Source organism: Paroedura picta, chromosome 12, assembly GCF_049243985.1.
Source record: "Paroedura picta isolate Pp20150507F chromosome 12, Ppicta_v3.0, whole genome shotgun sequence".
Lineage (NCBI taxonomy): Eukaryota > Metazoa > Chordata > Lepidosauria > Squamata > Gekkonidae > Paroedura > Paroedura picta.
Genome location: NC_135380.1, coordinates 30,084,441 through 30,103,766, shown reverse-complemented (window position 1 = coordinate 30,103,766; position 19,326 = coordinate 30,084,441). Strand labels below are relative to the sequence as shown.

The 19,326-nt window shown below is 44.9% G+C and overlaps 2 protein-coding genes across 2 annotated transcripts; both read left to right on the top strand.

The window, feature by feature from the left end:
- Positions 1 to 1,622: 1,622 nt before the first annotated feature.
- LOC143822147 (extracellular fatty acid-binding protein-like) lies at positions 1,623 to 8,302 on the top strand. The gene is made up of 7 exons (XM_077306919.1): positions 1,623 to 1,749; positions 2,436 to 2,575; positions 3,477 to 3,547; positions 3,942 to 4,052; positions 5,045 to 5,146; positions 7,621 to 7,652; positions 8,174 to 8,302. The coding sequence occupies exons 1-6, from the start codon at positions 1,666 to 1,668 to the stop codon at positions 7,641 to 7,643; spliced, it is 531 nt and encodes a 176-aa protein (XP_077163034.1). The 5' UTR covers positions 1,623 to 1,665; the 3' UTR covers positions 7,644 to 7,652; positions 8,174 to 8,302.
- A 2,434-nt stretch (positions 8,303 to 10,736) lies between these two features.
- Positions 10,737 to 18,856, top strand: LOC143821953 (epididymal secretory protein 4-like). Its single transcript, XM_077306485.1, has 7 exons — positions 10,737 to 11,061; positions 11,923 to 12,050; positions 13,685 to 13,755; positions 14,900 to 14,995; positions 16,688 to 16,789; positions 17,607 to 17,662; positions 18,711 to 18,856. Exons 1-6 carry the CDS (start codon positions 10,963 to 10,965, stop codon positions 17,615 to 17,617), a joined length of 507 nt encoding a protein of 168 aa, XP_077162600.1. The 5' UTR covers positions 10,737 to 10,962; the 3' UTR covers positions 17,618 to 17,662; positions 18,711 to 18,856.
- Positions 18,857 to 19,326: the final 470 nt, after the last annotated feature.

The following is a 19,326-nucleotide window of genomic DNA, read 5'->3' as shown; positions in this document are numbered from 1 at the left end:
CCCTACTGGGTCTTCTTCAGTGGTCAGTAATATTAAATAATGCACTCTTATCTAAAACCAATTATGAAGTATAGCTGGGTGGTCAAGGGAAATCTGTTAGGTATAGCCCCAACAAATACTGGTATAGTGTTTCTTTTTGGAGCACCACCTTCTAAGATATGCAATATCTAGGGACACCACTCTCAGCTATTGTTTTACCCTGCATAGAGAGTGCATCTCATGTGTGTCAGAAAAAAGCTTTTTTCTGACACACATGAGATGCACTCTCTATCCTATACTAGATGGAGTGCAGCTATCAGTGGCCCACTTCGCCAGGAACCTGGGCATGATTCTTGATGCCTCCCTTTGAATGGAGGCTCAAGTTGTGACAGTAGCACAGCTGGCATTCTACCACCTTCGCCAAGCCAAACTAGTACCCTACTTGGCCCCGGAACACCTAGCCACAGTGATCCACACAACGGCCACCTCTAGGCTGGACTTCTGCAACTTGCTCTATGCAGGCCTGCCCTTGACTTTGATTCAGAAACTACAACTAATCCAGAATGCAGCCATCAGGGTCCTCACAGCAACATCTTGGAGGTCCCACATTCAGCCCATTCTTCAGCAGCTGCGTTGGCTTCTGGCTGAATTTGGATCAGACTTAAGGTTCTGGTTATCACCTTTAAGGCCATACGCAGTCAGGGCCCAGTGTACCTGAGGGATCGCTTCTCTGCTTTCACCCCCCAAAGAGCCTTACGCTCTAGCACTTCCAACTTCCTGGTGTTCCCTGGCCCCAGGGAAGCTCACTTGACCTCAACCAGGGCCAGAGCTTTCTCTATTCTGGCGCCCACCTGACGGAACGAGCTCCCAAAGGAGGCCAGGGCCCTGATGGAACTTGAACAGTTCTGCAGGGCCTGCAAAAGGGAACTCCTTCACCAGGCATTTGGTTGAGGTCAACCTGTATCACCACTTCCCAAGGGCCCTCCTCCTGTGCCTCCCTCCTATGGCACCCACCATAATTCCGCCCAACCCGCTGGATGGTACGGGCCCTTGTCGACACGTCAACACACCTCTGGTACTCTAGTCTGAGCAACAAAGAGACCCTGTTCTCTACCACAGAGCACCTTATCTCTACATTTATGCAGTCAGCCATGCCCTGTTGTAACTGCTTATGTGGCAAAAGCCCAGTTTTGTTTCCTCAGCTTCTTTAATCCCCTAACTTCTTGCTAGGTACACTGGAGAGTCAGAATGCAGAATATTACACTGAAGACAGCTGAAGAGGCTTACTCTTCATTTTTCCTGTCATGTTGACCTTGGACTTAACATATCCCTCTGACTCTAGATAAAAGGTTCGAGACGTTCTCTGCTTGGCTTCAGGCCAAATTGCCCACTGGGGTCTTGGCCAGCTTCATGCCCCCTCTGTTTGAAGAACTGCAATGGATCATTGTATTCTGTGAGGTCATCCATCAAGTGCCCTTTGCGGCAATCATGACCATGCCAGTAACAACCTGTTATCTCTGAAGCTGCTTGTGTAGCTGGATGGGAGATGAAAGGCGATGGGAATATGACGCAAGTCAAAAGGACGGGGACGACCCCAAGAGTTTCTTTCAAAAGGAAACCTCAGAACACGCTTTTTAGTTTCTCAGATATTTCTTCTCTTGGAAAGTAAGGAAGGAAAAGCTGAAGATGAAAGTCTGGATGTTTGGTTTAGGGCTTGCCCTGCTCTGCAGTGTTTGTGCTGAACATAAATGTTCTGGAAATGACAGATATGTAAGTAAACAAGACTGGGACAAAGAAAGGGACTGTTTCACTTGGGGCATTGGGGTTTCTCGGATCTTGGTAAGCTTTGAGAAAAGGATATACTCCACTGCTTTTCGAAAAAAGTGCTTACATGTTTATGTCCCTACTAATTTCCTTTCATTTATATGATTAGGAGTTACCAGAACTGGAACTGTACACCTCTGGATTTGGGTTCTTTTGTGGGGCTTTAGAGAAATGATGGAAATAGCTGCACTTACCTCTGAGGTTCTTTCCAGCATAGCTCCACTCATCCACACCGAGCCCACTGTTTCCTCCAACCTCATCTGCTTATATACACTTCTGGGTCAGGGAGCCTTCTTTTGTATCCTCCAGCTGTATCCTCCAGCTGCCTTCCAACCCTTCTGCTTTCCTGCCTCATCTCCAGGCATTCCACCTGCCTGTGTTAACTCTGCCTAAACCCCTTTCTAGCTCTCCTTTGCGCCTCTTCCTAACCTCAAATCCCATTCTGTAGGGACTTGCACCTCCAGGCATCCTGCATTCCTGGCTGCCCATAACTCACCGCTGTTAGGAAGTGATCCTTAGTAAGTCCTAGAGCATTCTTGTTCCCGATGGACATCTATGTTCAAGAACTTTTGCTCAGTTGACGCACTTTTGCAATGGCCACCTCTGGGCACTCACACAACTTATGTCTTCAGATGGAAGGGACGTGGCATGTGATTGGCATAGGAACCTCCAGCCTCTTTCCGGAGACCAAAATTGATACCATGAAGATGCTGTTTGCCTGGCTGAGCTTCCCAGAGGAAGGGAAATTAAAGGTCACCTCAAACTTTCCCACGTAAGTGCCCCAACTTACATCAACCTGTTTCCTGCATGATCAATGTTTCCTTGTGTGAGTTCAGCATGAAAGCCTGGATGCAGCTGATTCTGCTCTTAACAGGGACAGAACTGGTATATGAACTTGCAAGAAAAGGCCACGCTTCCGAAAATAACAAAATTCACATTGTGCATTCGAAAATCTTGATAGCTAGAAGAGATGGTAACGATGGCAGAACCTTTTTCATGGCGAAAATTTACCAAAAGATGCGGGTAACAATTCCGAGGTGATACAATTGTTCGCTTTCTAGACGGCTATGTGGGTGTGGGGCTAACTTACAGCAAAAGCCTGCTGCAGATTGCTGGTCAGAGTGCAACGGTTTCTTCAGCATAACTTCCTAATTCATCAAGAGCCAGCAGTGCTCTCATGTCCCATATAGAATTGAGACTAGGGTTGCCAAATTGGCCGCTCCGGGCTGCCACAGCCAGCGTCTCACCACGGGGGGGGGGGGGGAGGAGCTGGGTGTGGTGGCCCAAAGTGGCCAATTCAGATGCCGCCGTGCAGAACCCTAACTGAGATTGCCAAAATCCCAACATTATAGGTTGGGAAATATATAACCCGTAATCAGGGCTTCTATCCTCCATATTTCTGTAGTCATATAAGGAAAGCATGGCAAATAATTTAGAATCGCAGAAGGTTGTGTTCCTCAGGCTTGTAAAGAACAAATGAGAGCAGCAAATTGAATACTGGGAGTAGGGTTGGAGCACCCTGCAGCGCTCTTGGCTTTTCTGTGCGGTGTGCTGGCGAAATCTTCATGCCCAGCTGGCCAAATGTTCATCTTGCTTGACTATTTGCTAGGATACAAGATGATCAGGAGGAACATGTACCCTCATGACCTATGGGTCTTGATCTTGTTTCGCAGGGAAGATGGATGCAAGATGGTTGAAATAGAGTTTGAGAAAATGGAAGATGGAACGTACTACCACACCTCTGGTCTGCATGGCAAAAGTTTTTCTCTTTTATACATTTGAATTGTGCTGATTTAGTTAATGGCTAAAGTCATTTTTTTAAAAATAGCAATCACATTATTCTCTTTAAAGTAAAGGCAAGACAGCAAAAGGGTGAGGAGGGGCTGGGAGGCGTGATAAAATTTAGCGCTTTGCCATTCAGCTGGTGTAACGCTATTTTTGCTGATGAGCGGAAATTGCCTGGCTTTTAAAACTTTAGTGAAACTTCTTTGTTGAAACTTTGTTGAAACATGATGTACAGTGCCACAGCCCTAGCTTACAAACAGAAGCTATTCGAAGTGTACTAAATATTGCTTTCAACCTTCCCTGCAGTGAGTTTAATTATTACATTTTAGTGCTCCTTCTGTTCTTTCCTCCAGAATCTAGTAAAATATCTGTAGAAATTGTGAAGACAAATTGTCAAGACTATGCCATTGCCATTGTGAAGATAGAAAAGAATGACATGATCACAACTATTGTTACACTTTATTGTAAGTATACTCAAATGGTCTGCTACCCAAATTTTTTTTTCATTTTTTTGAAAAATACCTAAAAATACCTAAAGTTCACCCATATTCTCTTCCAGAGACCAATGTAGCTTTTCTCAACCTTTTACCTGGGCATAGTCTGCACACAATAGATAATGCAGTTTCAATGCACGTTAGAAGTAGATTTTCCTGTTCTGCACAGGAAAATCCAGCTGCCAAAGCACATTGAAAGTGCATTATCCTAAGTGTGCAGAATGGGCCCTGGTGAGAAACCCCTGAAATATTCTTCAGGTTTTGAAGTGATACAGAAGGGGGCAACAGAGTGGCATGGGCCTGCTCTGGCCCTGTTTCTGGTTTTGGAGTGGGGGTTGATGGAGCAGCACTTCTGCAGTTATGTTAAAACTAGTAATCAAGCCTGCTGTAATTAAAATACAGCGGGCGCTAGGCAAGGGAGCAACTGCGAGCCGCGCTCCGTGGCTCGCAGTTGCTTCCTTGTCAGCAGGGCGGGAATCGCCCGGGCCAATCAGGCCCCTGCCTCATCACGGACAAAGCCCGCCCTAACTCCTCCCACCAATCCCTTAGCGCATTATTTAGTCCGCGGTGCACACGGCGCCGCAGGCGTGTTAAGGATGAGACTAATTATCTGTCTGGACTCCAGTCGCTACCACATGTGATTAGTTTTGGCCAGCAAGGATTTGTATGGCCAGGGTCCCACCCCTTCCCACTCCCTCCAGGTCCATCATTGGCTATTTTGGAAGGAGGGGGCAGGTCAACATGACCATCAATATAAACATTAATTAATTTCTACCCAGTTGGCAAAACTGTATTGGGGTGTCACAAAACCCCAGGGTTACAAGAAAGCCTTGTTGGGAAAGCCTAGATCAACGTTTTGGAAGTTTTCTGTATGGTTTGGTTCAGCAGCCTGCTTTCTGGAGGTGAAAGGTATGAAGTGCATGTAGGACTGAAGTCTGACTCTTCTTGTTTGCTTGTTTCAGCCAAGAACACTGAGGTGAGTCCAGAGGTAAAGGAACAATTGACAGCAATTGGCGAAAGTCAAGGCCTGACGAGTGAACAAATCGTGTTCTTTCCCGTTGAACGTAAGAGACAAAAGATACTACTCTTGTACACCTGCTGGATCAGTGAAGAGTAAATTAAGCTGAACTTCATTCAGGGATGTTGATGAGTTTAGATTTTTGGAATGGCAGAAGAACTTTCATGGACTCACAAGAAACCTTGGAAGATCATTTTTCCTCACTCCAGCTTAAAATTTGTGTGGAAGGAGATAGTCAAGTCAAGGGCTGGGTAATTCAGTCAAAGGTGGTGTTAACAGATGGTGATGGTGGGTACCAGGGGAACAGTGTGGGTCTCAGTGTCTTTCCAGAAATGCACTTGTAAACAACTCTGGAGGTATTTCACAGGAGGCATTTTTCCCTGGGCAGGACTTAGTCTTCTTCATAGTGTTATATTGGGGCTGGGTTTCCTGTTTTAACAAGCCATTGTCAGAATTCTTCTCTACAGGTTAACTGAACTGCTCGTACCATCACTGGCCTGGATACTCTTGTAAAAGCAATTTTGGCAGGCTTTAAGAGGCAGAGGCTGGCCAGTCTTAGCCAATGGGCAACAAGCGCAGCAGCTTTGGGCCCCAGCTGTTGGTGGGGGGGGCCAACTGCCCATAGTCCCACTCCACCCTCTGGAATGGGAGGGGGGAAGAAGAAAAGCAGGTCACCTCTTGCTTGGCTCCTTTGATGTGTGTTTGTGTATGTGTGTGAGCCAGCAGGGAGTGGCCGTGATTCTGGGGGCCCGTCTAAGACTTTTGCTAAGCGGCCCCTAGGCAGAGAGATGCTTCTGGCTTCATACTGAATACTGAAAGGGACCGCCTACCGCCCTATATCCCCCTGAGGGACCGCCTATATCCCCTGAGGGACCGCCTACCGCCCTATATCCCCCGCAGGGCTTTATGCTCAGCGGGGGAGAATCTCCTAATTGTTCCTGGCCCTAGAGAAGCGCGCCTGGCCTCGACCAGGGCCAGGGCCTTTTCGGTCCTGGCCCCTACCTGGTGGAATGAGCTCCCGGGTGAGCCGCGGGCCCTGCAGGATTTACCAGCTTTCCGCAGGACCTGCAAGACAGAGCTCTTCCGCCACGTTTTTGGTTGAGGCCGGGGTCAGCAAATGAGTGCCAACATCCCCCCCCCCCCAGACCTAGCATCTCCTCCCCACCCTCCCTGCCGCTCTGATAGCAGGGGTGGGAATAATAAGTTCCACCATGTTGGGATTGTTTTAAAGTTTTTTAATGGGTATTTTAATGGGGATAGGACTGCTGTGACCCGCCACGAGCCTACGGGGAGTGGCGGGATATAAATCCAATTAATAATAATAATAATAATAATAATAATAATAATAATAATAATAATAATGAAAGGATGGCAGTGGTCCTTTTTTAAGTCTTTGGATCATGATTGCATGCAGGAGAGTGCAGAAACCTGCTGCTCAAGACTGTTCTGGACCATCACACAGGGTGACAACCTGCCTATCATAAGTCGATTCATTCCCTTATTGACTCCCTCTGTTTGTGTCCCTTCCATCTTCTCTTGATTCTGTTCCAGTTTATTGATCTTCTTCCTCTTGATGATAGCCTCTAGACCAGGAGTCCCCAGTGTGGCACCTGTGTGAGTGTGTGTGTGTGTAAGGCGGCAGCATTATTTCCAAATGGGGAAGAAGCAATTGGGTACCAGCTGCATTAGTGGGCACCATGACACTATACTCAGAGTCAGGATCACTCCTGTAGGCATTGGTTCAGGATTGGGACAGCTGCTCCTGGATGCATTATTTAATGCATTGTTTGTCTCTTTGTGACCACACTAAATGCCCTGAAAAGTTGTAACAATCTGGCTTGGATTTTATGTATAGATAGTTCTTGAAATAAGCACTACTGAGAGCTTCCTTCTGGTTTTGCTGTATGGGTTCCAGTCTCCAGCGGGGACCTGGGGACCCCCTGGAATTACAGCCCATCTCCAGACTACAGAGATCAGTTGACCTGGAGAACATGGATGCTTTGGAGGGTGGATTCTATGGCATTGTACCCCACCGAGGCCCCTGTTCTCCCCAGGTTCCATCCCCAAATCTCTAGGAGTTTTATGACCCAGATGTGGCAGCCTCCCCTCCCCGCTTCCCTGCTGGTGGCCAGAGAGGACCTGGCAACCCTCTTTTGCTAGCTATTGATGGTATACACTAAGTGCTACAGGCATTATGTAGTGGGCGGGATTGGGAACTGGGTAATTTATTGGTGCTGTTTCAGTTTCATTCTGGATCCTGTTGTCAACACCAAGCCCTAAGACATCAGGATTAGTGATGGAATTTGTCCCTTTGTGCATGCCTGAGTGTTCTTTGTTCATAGCTAGATACGCTCACTGGGGGGGAATGGGGAGCATAGAGAAAGAGCATGTTGAAAACCTTGGCTACTCTGCATGGGTTAGAGATGAAGCAATGCATGCTTGTATGTGGTTTTCCTTTGCTTGTGATGGTCATTTGACAGATGCAGTGATCATACACTCCTTTGTATTTTGTTTTCACAGTGGCCTGTCAAGACGAGGAATAGGGAGACAAGGTGAGTTTTAAGTCATTAATTCACTGTCAGAGTGACATTTTCTCCCTACAATGATCTTTTTGAATCAGAGAGAGAGAGAGAAAAAAAAAACAGGTACAGAAGATGACACCAACCTGTTACCTTAAATAGACTTGTCTCCTGAATTAAATCCCCAGGGTTGTTTTGGAATTTTTAAAAAAGGATTCGTTTTATTGACAAGGACTGAATCTAATACAAACTGTGATTCTGAGCTCAGTCTGTGAGATAGAAACCTGTTAAGTATGTCCTTAAAATCTTGTGTCTTGGTTTGGGAGGTTTTCCAAGCCAGCATGGTGCCCTTGACTAGTCAAACTATCTAGCAATAAATTACATGCCCCACTGGGAGAATGGTTCAGGGTTTCTCAATGGTAAAAAGTCAAGAAAAGCTGGATTAGACCCTGGAAAACTGTTACCAATGAGGAGACAGTGGGACAGAAAGACTAGAGATCCAACTTGCTATGAGTCAGATTCGTATGCTCACCCCTACCCTCCTTGCCTTCCAGGTGTCTTCTTCAGAAGATTCCAGCCGTGACTTGAGAAAATCCCTTTCCTGTGCCATGTAGTTTTGACCTTTGCCCAGTCTTGGGACAAAAGGCCCCTCATGCTATTAATAAATAGATTAAGAAACTGCATCCTGGAGGACTTGTGTGGTCTTGCTTTGGAGAAAATGAGAAGGAACCAGAAGATATTGCTGCCTGGAATGAAGGCTCAGGACTCCTGGGCAAATCTGTTCCATCTTTCTGCTGGTACAGTTACAAATTCCACCCTCACCTTTAATCAGATGAAAGACTGGGCAGGCATATAGATAACAAGTCTGGTTCTCCCTCAGTGAAAGAATTTCCAAAGTAATGCTGGGGGGAACGTCTGCCTGCCTGATTCCCTGGATAATTGCTGGACTCTGCCGCTAGTCAGAGTAGCCAGGAACAGCGCTGGTTTATCCATGCAGGACACGTAGCACTTGCTATGGGCCCTGGGCTTCCTGGGGCCCCACACAGTGCCCTCTCCCCATGGATCAGGGCCATAGCCTCTCTCCTCCCCCTTTCCCCTCTTTAAGGACACTCGGAGTGAGACCCCTTTCCTCTGTGGGGAATTTCTCCACCCCCAGTCAGGCTGCTCCGCTATAATGGTACTCTGCTGGGGCCCCAGAAATCCTTAAACTGGCTCTGGTGCTACGGGCCTCATGAATCCTTAAAGCACTCCTGGCCAGGGATCAGGATGGAGTTTGGTTTTAGGCATGCATATCATGTGGCCCCTCCATCTGAACCTGCTGCTCTCCAGCCATGCATTGCGACTTGTCAGGTGATTGCCAACTCTCCTACATCCCTCCCCGCCTCTTTGGCAGTCCCAGGTGAGAAGCAAAAGTAGAAGCGTAGTTTGAATAAGGATGAGCATGCTGACATGCCTTGGGACTCTCTTTAAAAATGGGCTTCATTTGCTACTACTTAGTAATTTTCATCACGAAATGATGCCAATAAAGCCATGTGACTTTGCATTAAGGAAGGTGGGATTGCTGCGGCTGCAGCCCCCGGGGGGGCACATTTTAGCTGTGGACCAGGTGTCCCGTTGAAATGTTTTCTCCGTGGGGACACAGAAAACTGCAGAGCATATAGCTCTGTAGCAGTGCACTGGCAACACCTCTTCTTTGGCACCCTGACCAGTGGTGCCCTGTAGATGTTTTTGTAGGCACGTAGGAGGAGCATGACATCCCACTGGGAGTTAGAGGACCCTTTTTGCAAAACACATCTCCATTAAAGTTGCTCATATCCACTCTGAATTTGTCCTACTTAGTTAGATTTAGATCGATATGTATCCAGGACGCCAATTTGTCATGTTCCTACAGAGAGAATGAACTACCAGCAATTCAGTAACTGACATGAAGGTCACTTCAATAACCCAATCATGACCTAGAGCAGCCTTTTTCAACCTTTTTATCAGCGAAAAACCTCTAAAACATTCTTCAGGCTTCGAGAAACCCCCAAAGTCATGTCAGCAGGCTATGTCCTCCTGCTATGCTCCAGGAAGTCACATGCCAATTAAGGTGACATCACCCAAACAGTCCTACCGGATATGACATCACCAGACCACTCCTGCAGCACAGGAAGTGAGAAATATTTTCAGATGATTAATGAACAGAAACATACCTGCACTGTGGGCTAGCTACACGTTTTCTCTTCCTTGCCAAAGTGAACCTGCAATGGAACCCTGTGAAAACAGGGCTAGGGCAGGCCTAAGCCACTCTGTTGCCTCCAACCCCAGCACCAGAAACAGGGCCAGAGCAGGCCTATGCCACTCCATCCATACCCACCTCACAATTAAGTTAACATTAGAGAGCTTACCTCAGTTGCTACCATGTGTGATGAGTCTTGGCCAGCAAGGATTTGTAAGGACGGGGACTCTTTCCTTTCCACCTCCTCTAAGGCCCATCATTGTCCATTTGGGGAGGGGAGGGAGGTCAAGGTGACTGTATATCATCATATCATCCAGTAATTAACAAAATATATTAAGAAGTTAATTAACTCCCATCTAATTGGAAAAGCCCTTCTGGGGCTGTTGCAAAACCCCAGGGTTTCCCAAAACCTGTTGCAAAAGCCTGACCTTGAAGAATCGATATTTCCAATGAAATGAGTCCAAATACTACACAGATTTGTAATGAATGCAGCATCTAACAAAGCACTGCAACAGCTCCCACCATGAAAACTAGCAGCAATTACAGGAACAAAAGGTAGCAGAATAGCATCAAATCAACACAGAGTTTGTTTTGCATAGTTTTGTAGAATGTGTTGCTTTCAAAGTGAGTGTCAAATCAACAGAATCTTCCCCATTGGCCTGGTGCCACTACTCACTGCTGTTTGTGGCGCTTCTGGTGGGCAGGGAGACTTGGCAGGGAGACTCGACTGTCCAAAATGCCGCTTGTCTTCCCACATCCAGAAGGAATGGATTTTGATCATTTTTCAGATATTAAAAGACACTAAGGCCCATTGAGAACCTTCACCCACACCTCTGGGGGCATATCTGATCTTAGCTCCCGAATGGGCTGTTCCACCTGGACTGTTCTAGGTAATTCAGAATAGGCCCACATAACTTCTGAAAAGAACCCAATGATCCAAGGTGTTCTGTCTTACCCTGTGTATGAGCGAGTCCTGGAGGAATAGTGGTCAATATGATTGCATGACTTTTTTAGGATGGTAAGGAGAGTACTATAAAGCAAAACGTTGGAAGAGTTGAGAGCAAAGCACTGAAGAGGTGAAATCTCTTTGGGCTGTTCCTGAAATTCCTCCAACCAGACTCTGCGATGATGAAAATTAGCCTGTTGATTGGTTTGTCAGCCTTGGTCTGCCAGATTCTTTCTCAAGTCAACATTCCTACAGTGGAAAATTTTGATGCCCAAAAGGTAATAATACACCAAAGACCTCCAGACAGGTCATTTAGATATAACGTGAGTAGAGAGCAGAGATTTAACCTGTGGATCCTCACATGAGGAGGCATCAGGTTTGCCAGTTCCTTTTCCAACTTAGAATTTGATGCCTCTTTAACTATACGGTGACATTGACAGATTATGTGGAGGAGGAATTTAACTCAATTTCTCTTTCCAAGGCAATGGCTCAAGAGTCATTAGGCTCAGGGAGGAACTGAGATGGAATGACCTTCACAGGAGTCTTCCTTGGCCAATTAGACTTGGGTGACTGGCCAGGAAGTAGAACAGGTCAGGCAGATCTACCGACATATCTTTACTTCCAAGAAAGGCATTAAATAGAGCAGTCAAGAGAGCTTTGATGTCTCTGACTTGTGTGATGTGTTCTTCTCTAGAGTCTGTAAATGTGAATGTTCTGAGCATTTAGCATACATTACAAAATTTCTGGTTTGTATTTTGGAAACTTAAGTGTATATTACTTCCAGTATTGTGCCATGTTTCTGGACCTGTAACAACTTTTTCAAGGGCAAATACAGGACTACATAAATGCATTTGATGCATTCTGTAGGAACTCCCCTTATGGCCATGGCTAAAAAAAAACCCCAATGGACCACCAATGTATCCTCATGAGATATGCAAGTATAGATAAAAAGGATAAAAATATGCAGCTTGCCTCTCTTTTACTGGAGCCCCTTTGCCTTCCCATGAATGCAATGGGCAGAGAGTGGTCTAAGAGACCCACCTACCACTGAATGGAGGAAGAGAGGTTACATTACTGGATGTTTTAAATAGTAAATTGACTTTCTGGATAGCAAACTAAGAACAACCTCCCCTTCCTAGTTTGCGGGACAATGGTATCTGATAGCCAAGGTTATGGAGGAAGTAGTGATTAAAGACACTGCGAATGTTGGCATGACAGCAGCACCCGTAGGAACGCGTGACGTGCTTCTCAACATGAAGATTTCAAAGTAAGTGATATTGAGTTACTCTGTTTATTGTTTTCCTTTATAAAGGGAGATCCATACATTACAGATTTTTGTCTTTTTTGCCATGTGTGGTAAGCCAAACACTGCCACCATTCCCCAGCATGGGAAGCTGCATTCCACAATTTCGTAGGCAGAGTGTTAAACACGTTGAAAACAGAGCAAAAAGGAAGTTGCCCTTCCAAAATAATAGAATGCTATAAAATCATGATGGTGAATATCCTTTCAGAGTGTGAATATTCAGGTAAAATTTGATCTGCTTAATGCAGGCAGTGGTCAGCCAAAGGTTTTGCACAACCTGAGTACATTTGACATCCAACAACTGGAAGCACTCCACATATCATGCTCCTCAACAGATGGCCTTGGATTATAATAAATGGTTCTTGATTTCAACAAATCAAAACAGGGGAACGTTTGAATCTCTTGAACTCAACATTTAATTTCAAAATCTGAGCACTAAACTTTAGCATCAGAATCTGAACACAGGGATTTGAAAATGTACAGCTTTCCACGTATTCTGTGTGCCGCATATACTGAACCCTCCAGCAAATGAGCTCTCTGAAAAAATCATGGTCTGTTGAAATCTGACTTAAGTCATTTAGCCGCCCTAGCTGGAGGCTTCTTCCCTTCCTCTTGCCTGAATTTTGTTTCCTGAATGCTGAGCAATTGTTTGTGGGTTTTGCTTAGAGCTCCTTCCCCCAGTTCTATACAACTCAATAGGAATTTAGGAAGGAACTCACCAGCAGATCAGAAGATCCTTCCTCTGAATGCCCATTGGGACAACAACCTGGAGATGGCAACCAGGGAGGAAGGGTTGGTTTGCTGAGGGTTGGTATAGGGTGGGGATAGGGTGTATTTTTTATTGAATTCATTTATTGTTTTTAACCACTGTTGTAAGCTGTCATGAGTTGGCAGGGGCCTAGTTCTGCACATGTAGGATAAAGCACTTTCAATGTGTTTTGGCAGCTGCAGAACAGGAAAATCTACTTCTAAGGTGCACTGAAAGTGCATTATCTATTGTGTGCAGAATAGGCCCTGGAGTGGTGGCTAAGAAATCCAACAAACAAACAAACAAAAATAAGTACTAAAGGAGAACACTCTCCTACTACTACTTCTGTGCCCCTGCAGAAACACAGCAATAGTTTACCTAACTGTGGCTGAAGTGAGAAAAAGCGATGCAGAAGCCAAAATCAATCCCAATTCAGATGAGTAGTAAACTTCATGAGAAAGCAGAATGGCTTAAAAAAAAAAACAAATGGCGGAAATGAGTGAAGGGAAAACAGCAATGCAAAAAAGCTCTGTTCCATTTTCTGCTCCGCATAGCTAAGTGGACACTATTGAACCATACACGGAATGAGAAAATGGGATTTCAGTTGGGAAAGGGAAGAGTATGGCGCAGCTATTCTCACATCCACATCCTTGTTTCTCCAAGAGTCTGAATGGCAGATGCTTTGAATTCTATAGAAGTCTGCCACCCTAGGAATATTTAGGATAGGCCTAATAACAAATCTCATTGCATAAGCCCATAGATGGGACTGGTCCAGGTCCTCCTGACAGGAACACAGCCTGCTATGGAAGCGTGATGATCTTTTTTGTTTGTTTGTTTGTTTTAATTGCAGAGATGATACATGCCACATAGAAAAAATTCATTTAATGCAAACTCAACAGTCTGGTGTATTCAAAGTCACTGGTAAGTATCTGATAATAACTCTTTAACACTGGATAGCTTATTGGTCTCTGAGGTGTTAACTGGACTTGAAACTTGTTCTTCTGCAAACCATTTGAAACTGGGAAGTATGAGCATCTCTCTCTCCTTTTAAGTTGGGGTCAAACAAGACATTACATTTTGGGTTGAGTTGAAAGAGAGAGAGAAAGAGACCTAACTTGGTGTTCAATGATTGTCTGCAGTCTTTCTTCCGTTCTGGTGGCAAGCAGGGAGAAAGCGTGATCAAAGGAGCAGGAAGTCTCCAAAGAGCCAATCAGGATTGTAGGAGGTTATTTGAAAAACATGAAATAATAACTTAGGAAGTTCTTAAGTTATTTATGCTAAATGCACATCTTCTCCAAGGCCCCCTTGAGGACAATCTTCATATGTTTCTAATCATGCACACTACAGATCTTGCATACTCTGAAACTTTGTACTCCCATATGCCTGCATCTCCTCTCACTGCCATCAGCCACAGCCACCTAGCGCTCTGCTCACCAATGGTTCTGGAAAGCACTTGCAGCTAGGAACAGTGGTGGTAGAGCACTTACCAATGAGCAGAGAGAGATAGGATAGGGTCCTCCAAAACCGGGAACTGGCCCTGTTTTATCCCTGGATGTTCATTTGTAAGTGCTCTACCACTACTGCTGGTGGGAGACCCTGCAGGCAAGAGAACCTGGATAAAGAGTAGTCATAGACCTCCATGCCCAATCCTGCCCCCCTTGCCCATCTACCCACATTCCTCCATAAACCCATGTATCCTTCTGTCCATTTGCAAGTTCTCCCACCCTCTGCTTCCCAACTGCTCAAGAATGTCCAGTCATCAATGGTCCTAGATGTTGGGTTAGCTAAGAGCACCACTGCTCAGGCCACCAGAAATGCAGATGCTTTGTGTGCTACCCTCACACCCTACTCCCACAGCACCTACACCTCCTGCAGGACATTCTATATATATGTTGTTGAATAATGCATACTTCAGATCTTGCCTTTTCCAAAAGTGGAGGCATCCAATATGGTGGCTTAATTTTTCAGTACAAATTTCACTTTTTGAATAAAGAAATCACATAGCGTCAATTGATACCCCACCCCTTATATTGGCGTTTTTCTCTGTTCTGTTTCCAAAATATAGGTTGTGACATCACCGTACATATGGTGGAGGCTGATTATGGCAGTTACTGCATTCTTCACTTCTCAACAGGGAATAACCGCATTTTGCATCTGTATAGTAAGTGTTATGGCCGGGGATTGCTTCGTCCGGGGTTGAATAGTACTTACTTCCATCGCTCCAATGGAGCCTATTTTGTTCCAGCAGCACTCAAACTCTTCCAAGCTAAGACAATTGCTCAAATGGTGTACGGGACCTTTTTAGGGCCACCAACCTCTTGCTTTGCCCCACTTGAGCGGGTTCAAACAAAATTTCTTAGAGCGTTACTTCAGGTTCCAAACTGTGTTTCGAACTCATGGATACGCCTAGAGACAGGGTTTCCAAAATTCAAAGCGAAAGCAGTAACTTCATCCATCTCCCTATGGTAAAAGGCACACTGGGCCACAGCTGGTTTACTTCCTTCAATCCTCTGTGACAATTTTAAATCCCAGTGGCTGTTGGCCGCTGAGAGGGAAATTATAAAATTAGGCTTTTCCTCGCTTTCACTACTCGGGTTGGGGTACGATCAGGCGAAAATTGTAGTGAAACAAAGGATTGAGGACACAGAGCGTCAAACTGACCTTTCTCGCTCCCCTAGGTATGGTGCACCACCGTGTTCCAGATATATTCAAGCCTCTGCAGATTATCTCTCCTATTTGGAAACAAAATACTATAGGAGAGCATTCACACTAGCTAGATGCTCTGCGTTACCTTCTGCCATGCTGGTGGGTCGCTTCAAGAAAACCCCATTAGCTGAAAGATTCTGCCCCTGTAATTCCAGGGAGATAGAGTCAATCGAACACGTCCTCTTAAGGTGCCCTACTTTTAGCTCTGCGAGAAATAAATTCATCCTCCCATTACTCAGGAATTCCTCCACCAGTTCAAACAAAGAAAAAGTAAAATTCTTCCTGTGGAGTAGTAGGGGCCATTTTTATTAAGCAGGTTGCCAAATTTTGTGCGCATGTGCTTAGCACACGGGAAAGACAACTTAAGCTTAAGTGAAGATTTTTAGAGGTATTTTACTATGCATTTTTTTATAATATATGCATCAATTATACAATTTTATATATTTTAAATTTTGTACTGGCTCCCTGATTTTGCAATTTTCTACTGTGAAATGTTTTTTCTTGCTATCTGTTTTATCTGGCCACAGTGCTGTATTAAATAAATTTGATTTGATTTGATTTGATTTGTACTTATGGGCACCTGCAGGGCATGTTATTCTGACTTTGGGAAATGAAAGTTGTTGTGACAAATTAAGAAGAATCCTATCTTTCCTCCACAAGAGCAAACATAGCTTGCTGCCTCTGTCCTCTAAAGATGCAAAAATCCCAGAGAGAAATGTTGCCAAACTTCTTAAATCTCTTGACTCAGAATTGTAAAGTTATTTTTTCTCCTAAGAGAAACCCAAATGATCTGTTTTATCCTCAGAATAACTCTCTGAGCTACGTAGCCAAAAGGAAATGTGGAACCCTGAGCTTAATGTAGAAGGCAGAATTGTGGAATAGGGAGTTTGCTTATAACTAAGTCCCACAAGACAGGCTTTCCCAACCAAGGTTTCGTGATACCCCGGGGTTTCTTGATTGCCCTGGAATGGGTTCCTGAAGGGAAAATGAATTGCAAAGCAGTCGGGAAAAGTTCAGAAACCCACTCATGCTCAGCTCAGGGGTCAAAACATAATGTATCAACATGTTTTGAGATATCTGGAGACAAACTGGTTTGGTCTGTCTACCCGTTTCATAATTCTTAATGCCATTTCTTATTTGGCCGAAGCCAGGGAGAAAAAGAAAATCAGATCATATCACAAACAGTTCAGGAAGACACTGAGATCCCTGGGATTCCTATTGACAAGGATGACCTTTGAAACCAGAAAAGGTAAGAGGGGCTGGATCCATGGGTCTTACAGCTTCTTAGTTTGGGGTACTTTTTTAAAAATCATTTGACTTTAACCTTGACCTTCCCTGAAAGAACTTTCTCAGCAACTTAAATCAGCAAAGGGCAGATGTAGCTTCCTTATCACAAACAATGACAAATTTAAGGGAAATACTGTTTTGGTGTCAGGGTTGAATGCTTTTGGAAGAGAGAGCAGTGGGGGCTTGTGGTGTCATCTCTGCATCATTTGCTTTGTTTTCAAATGCACAAGGAGGGCACAAGGGAAGGTAAAGATGGCAATATGTTTGATGCCTCAATTCAGAGCCTCAGAGAGAGATCTCTTCCTCCCTCCCTCCCCAGTCTCAGGAAAGTCTCAGAACGAAAAATGTTGCAGAGACACAGCTGTTCCTCCCCTCCAGCTATGCGGGAAGCCCACCTCCTCCAGGGCTGATAGGCACTTGAGCAGAGCCATTTGCCATCAAAGATCTTTGAGGATCTAGCCAAACCCACGGAGGCAGACAAGGAGACTCCAAAATGGTGCCCACTACACCTTTCCTAGAGCTTGCCAAGTGTTTTCAGAATGTGGGTGAAGTCAGGTAGGTCTTTTGGCCAGTAATCCCTCTGATTGCCCAGTGCCCATTGAAGATTTGTTTGGCTGTACAGGGTTTTTTTAATTCATTAGTTTGGCAGCAGCTACCACCACAGCTGCTGCTCTTAAAGTCATAAGAACTGGCTCCAGTAACAGTGCTGAATGGGGTTCTGCTCTATGGTTCCCGTTCCACAATCTGGTTTAATGACAGCACTTCTTTTCTCCCCACAGTTTATTGCTGAACTGAAGCTGAAATCCACACCCTCGTTCATAAATACAAAAAACTGGTAACCCATTCTACTTGTAATGAAAATTAAAATTCTAACTGGATCACATATTCCATAGAGGTGTGGTAAAATATTACACCAGCTAGAAATCTAGATATCTTTTAGAATTTGTAATTTGAACTGCTAAGCTGAGGTTTTCCAATGTGAAAAAATTAGTGCTCAGTGGCAATGTTTTAAAAAGCACTGTATTACAAGGTCTTTTGCTGTTTCACGTTTCTATTTTAGTAAGTATGGCCATATCAATTCTGATTTCTTTTTTAAATTCAATAGTTAAACCAATGCCTAGAATTTTCATAATTACATTAGTCTCATATATTGCTATGGTTACAGTTCAATGCTGTTCTAAATTCTAAGTGAAGGCAGTACACTTGAGGTTTTTATAGGCTTGCACCCTTAGTTGAACTTCTAAAGATGGCTTACAGCAGGGATCTTCAGTCCATGTTATGGGATTCTCAGATGTGTCAAAAGCTCTTACAGAGTTGCAACATTCCTAGTGCCCCTTTAAACCCAACAGCTGAGCAAGGAGGGTGGCCCACCCTACCCCCACCCCACCCTACCCCCACCCATCAGCTGTTAGTCTAAATGGCTGTGAGGCATTTAACCCATTCATTTTGCTCCCCCTAATTCTTAGTAGGGGAAATTAAATAGCTTGCAGCCATTTCATGGGTCAGTTCTGCTTCCCCCTATTTGGAAGTGGGGGGAAGTGAAAAAGGCAAGTTAAATGGCTGCCTTTTAACCCTTCCCCGGGCAACCCCTTCCCTTTCTCCCTGCCATGGTAAACTGCAGCTGTTCAAACTGAGGGTTCAAACTGTCTGATTTAGAAAAATTCCAGCTCAGTTTCGGGTTTGATTTGTGGGTTGCCCTGAATTGGAATTTCTAGATTCGTGCCCATCCCTATTCACAAACGTGCTGAAAGGGGGAACTGATCCATGATCCTTAAAGAAAGAATTTGAGAAAGAGATCATACTCAGGCAACTTTTCCTTACTTGCAAATTGTGTTTGCACACTCAGACACAACCTCTCTCACACCCTGTTTGTCCTGTTGCAGGGAAATCTGAAGTGCTTCAGAACACCAGCCTGTATCACCAGCATCACGGCAGGCCAGATTTCTTTTCTTGCCACCTGCCAGTCATCTACTGATTGGACTTCCTGCTTGGCCTTTATTACAAATTTAAATAAAAAGACCAAAAGATATCCCTGTGCTGTATTTGTGTGATTTGCAAAGTACCGTAAAATACTAGAGTAGAATATGCAAAGGTTCTTTCTTTATTGGTTTCCTTTTTCTGACCATCCTTCCTTCCACAGAGAAACTCATTAATAGCCACTGGAGCTGAGATAGCTGCTCTTTCTAAATTGCAAACCAGGCACAGGACATTATTGTTTGACTTGGATGGGAGATGATATGGGAGCTGCCAGGAGGATAGAAGGAAAACAAGCCCATTCATCCATGGTTTGGGTCCCTCATTTCTGTGGAACTACCTATCTCCTCATGCTCCCCACAAGGCACTGCACTCTGCAGGTATAAATCTGTTGGAGGTTCCCAGCCCGAGGGAGGTTCACCTGGCCTTGACCAGGGCCAGGGCCTTCTCCTACCTGGCACCTACCTGCTGGAATGAGCTCCCAGAAGAGCAGAGGGCCCTGATGGAACTGGCTCAATTCTGCAG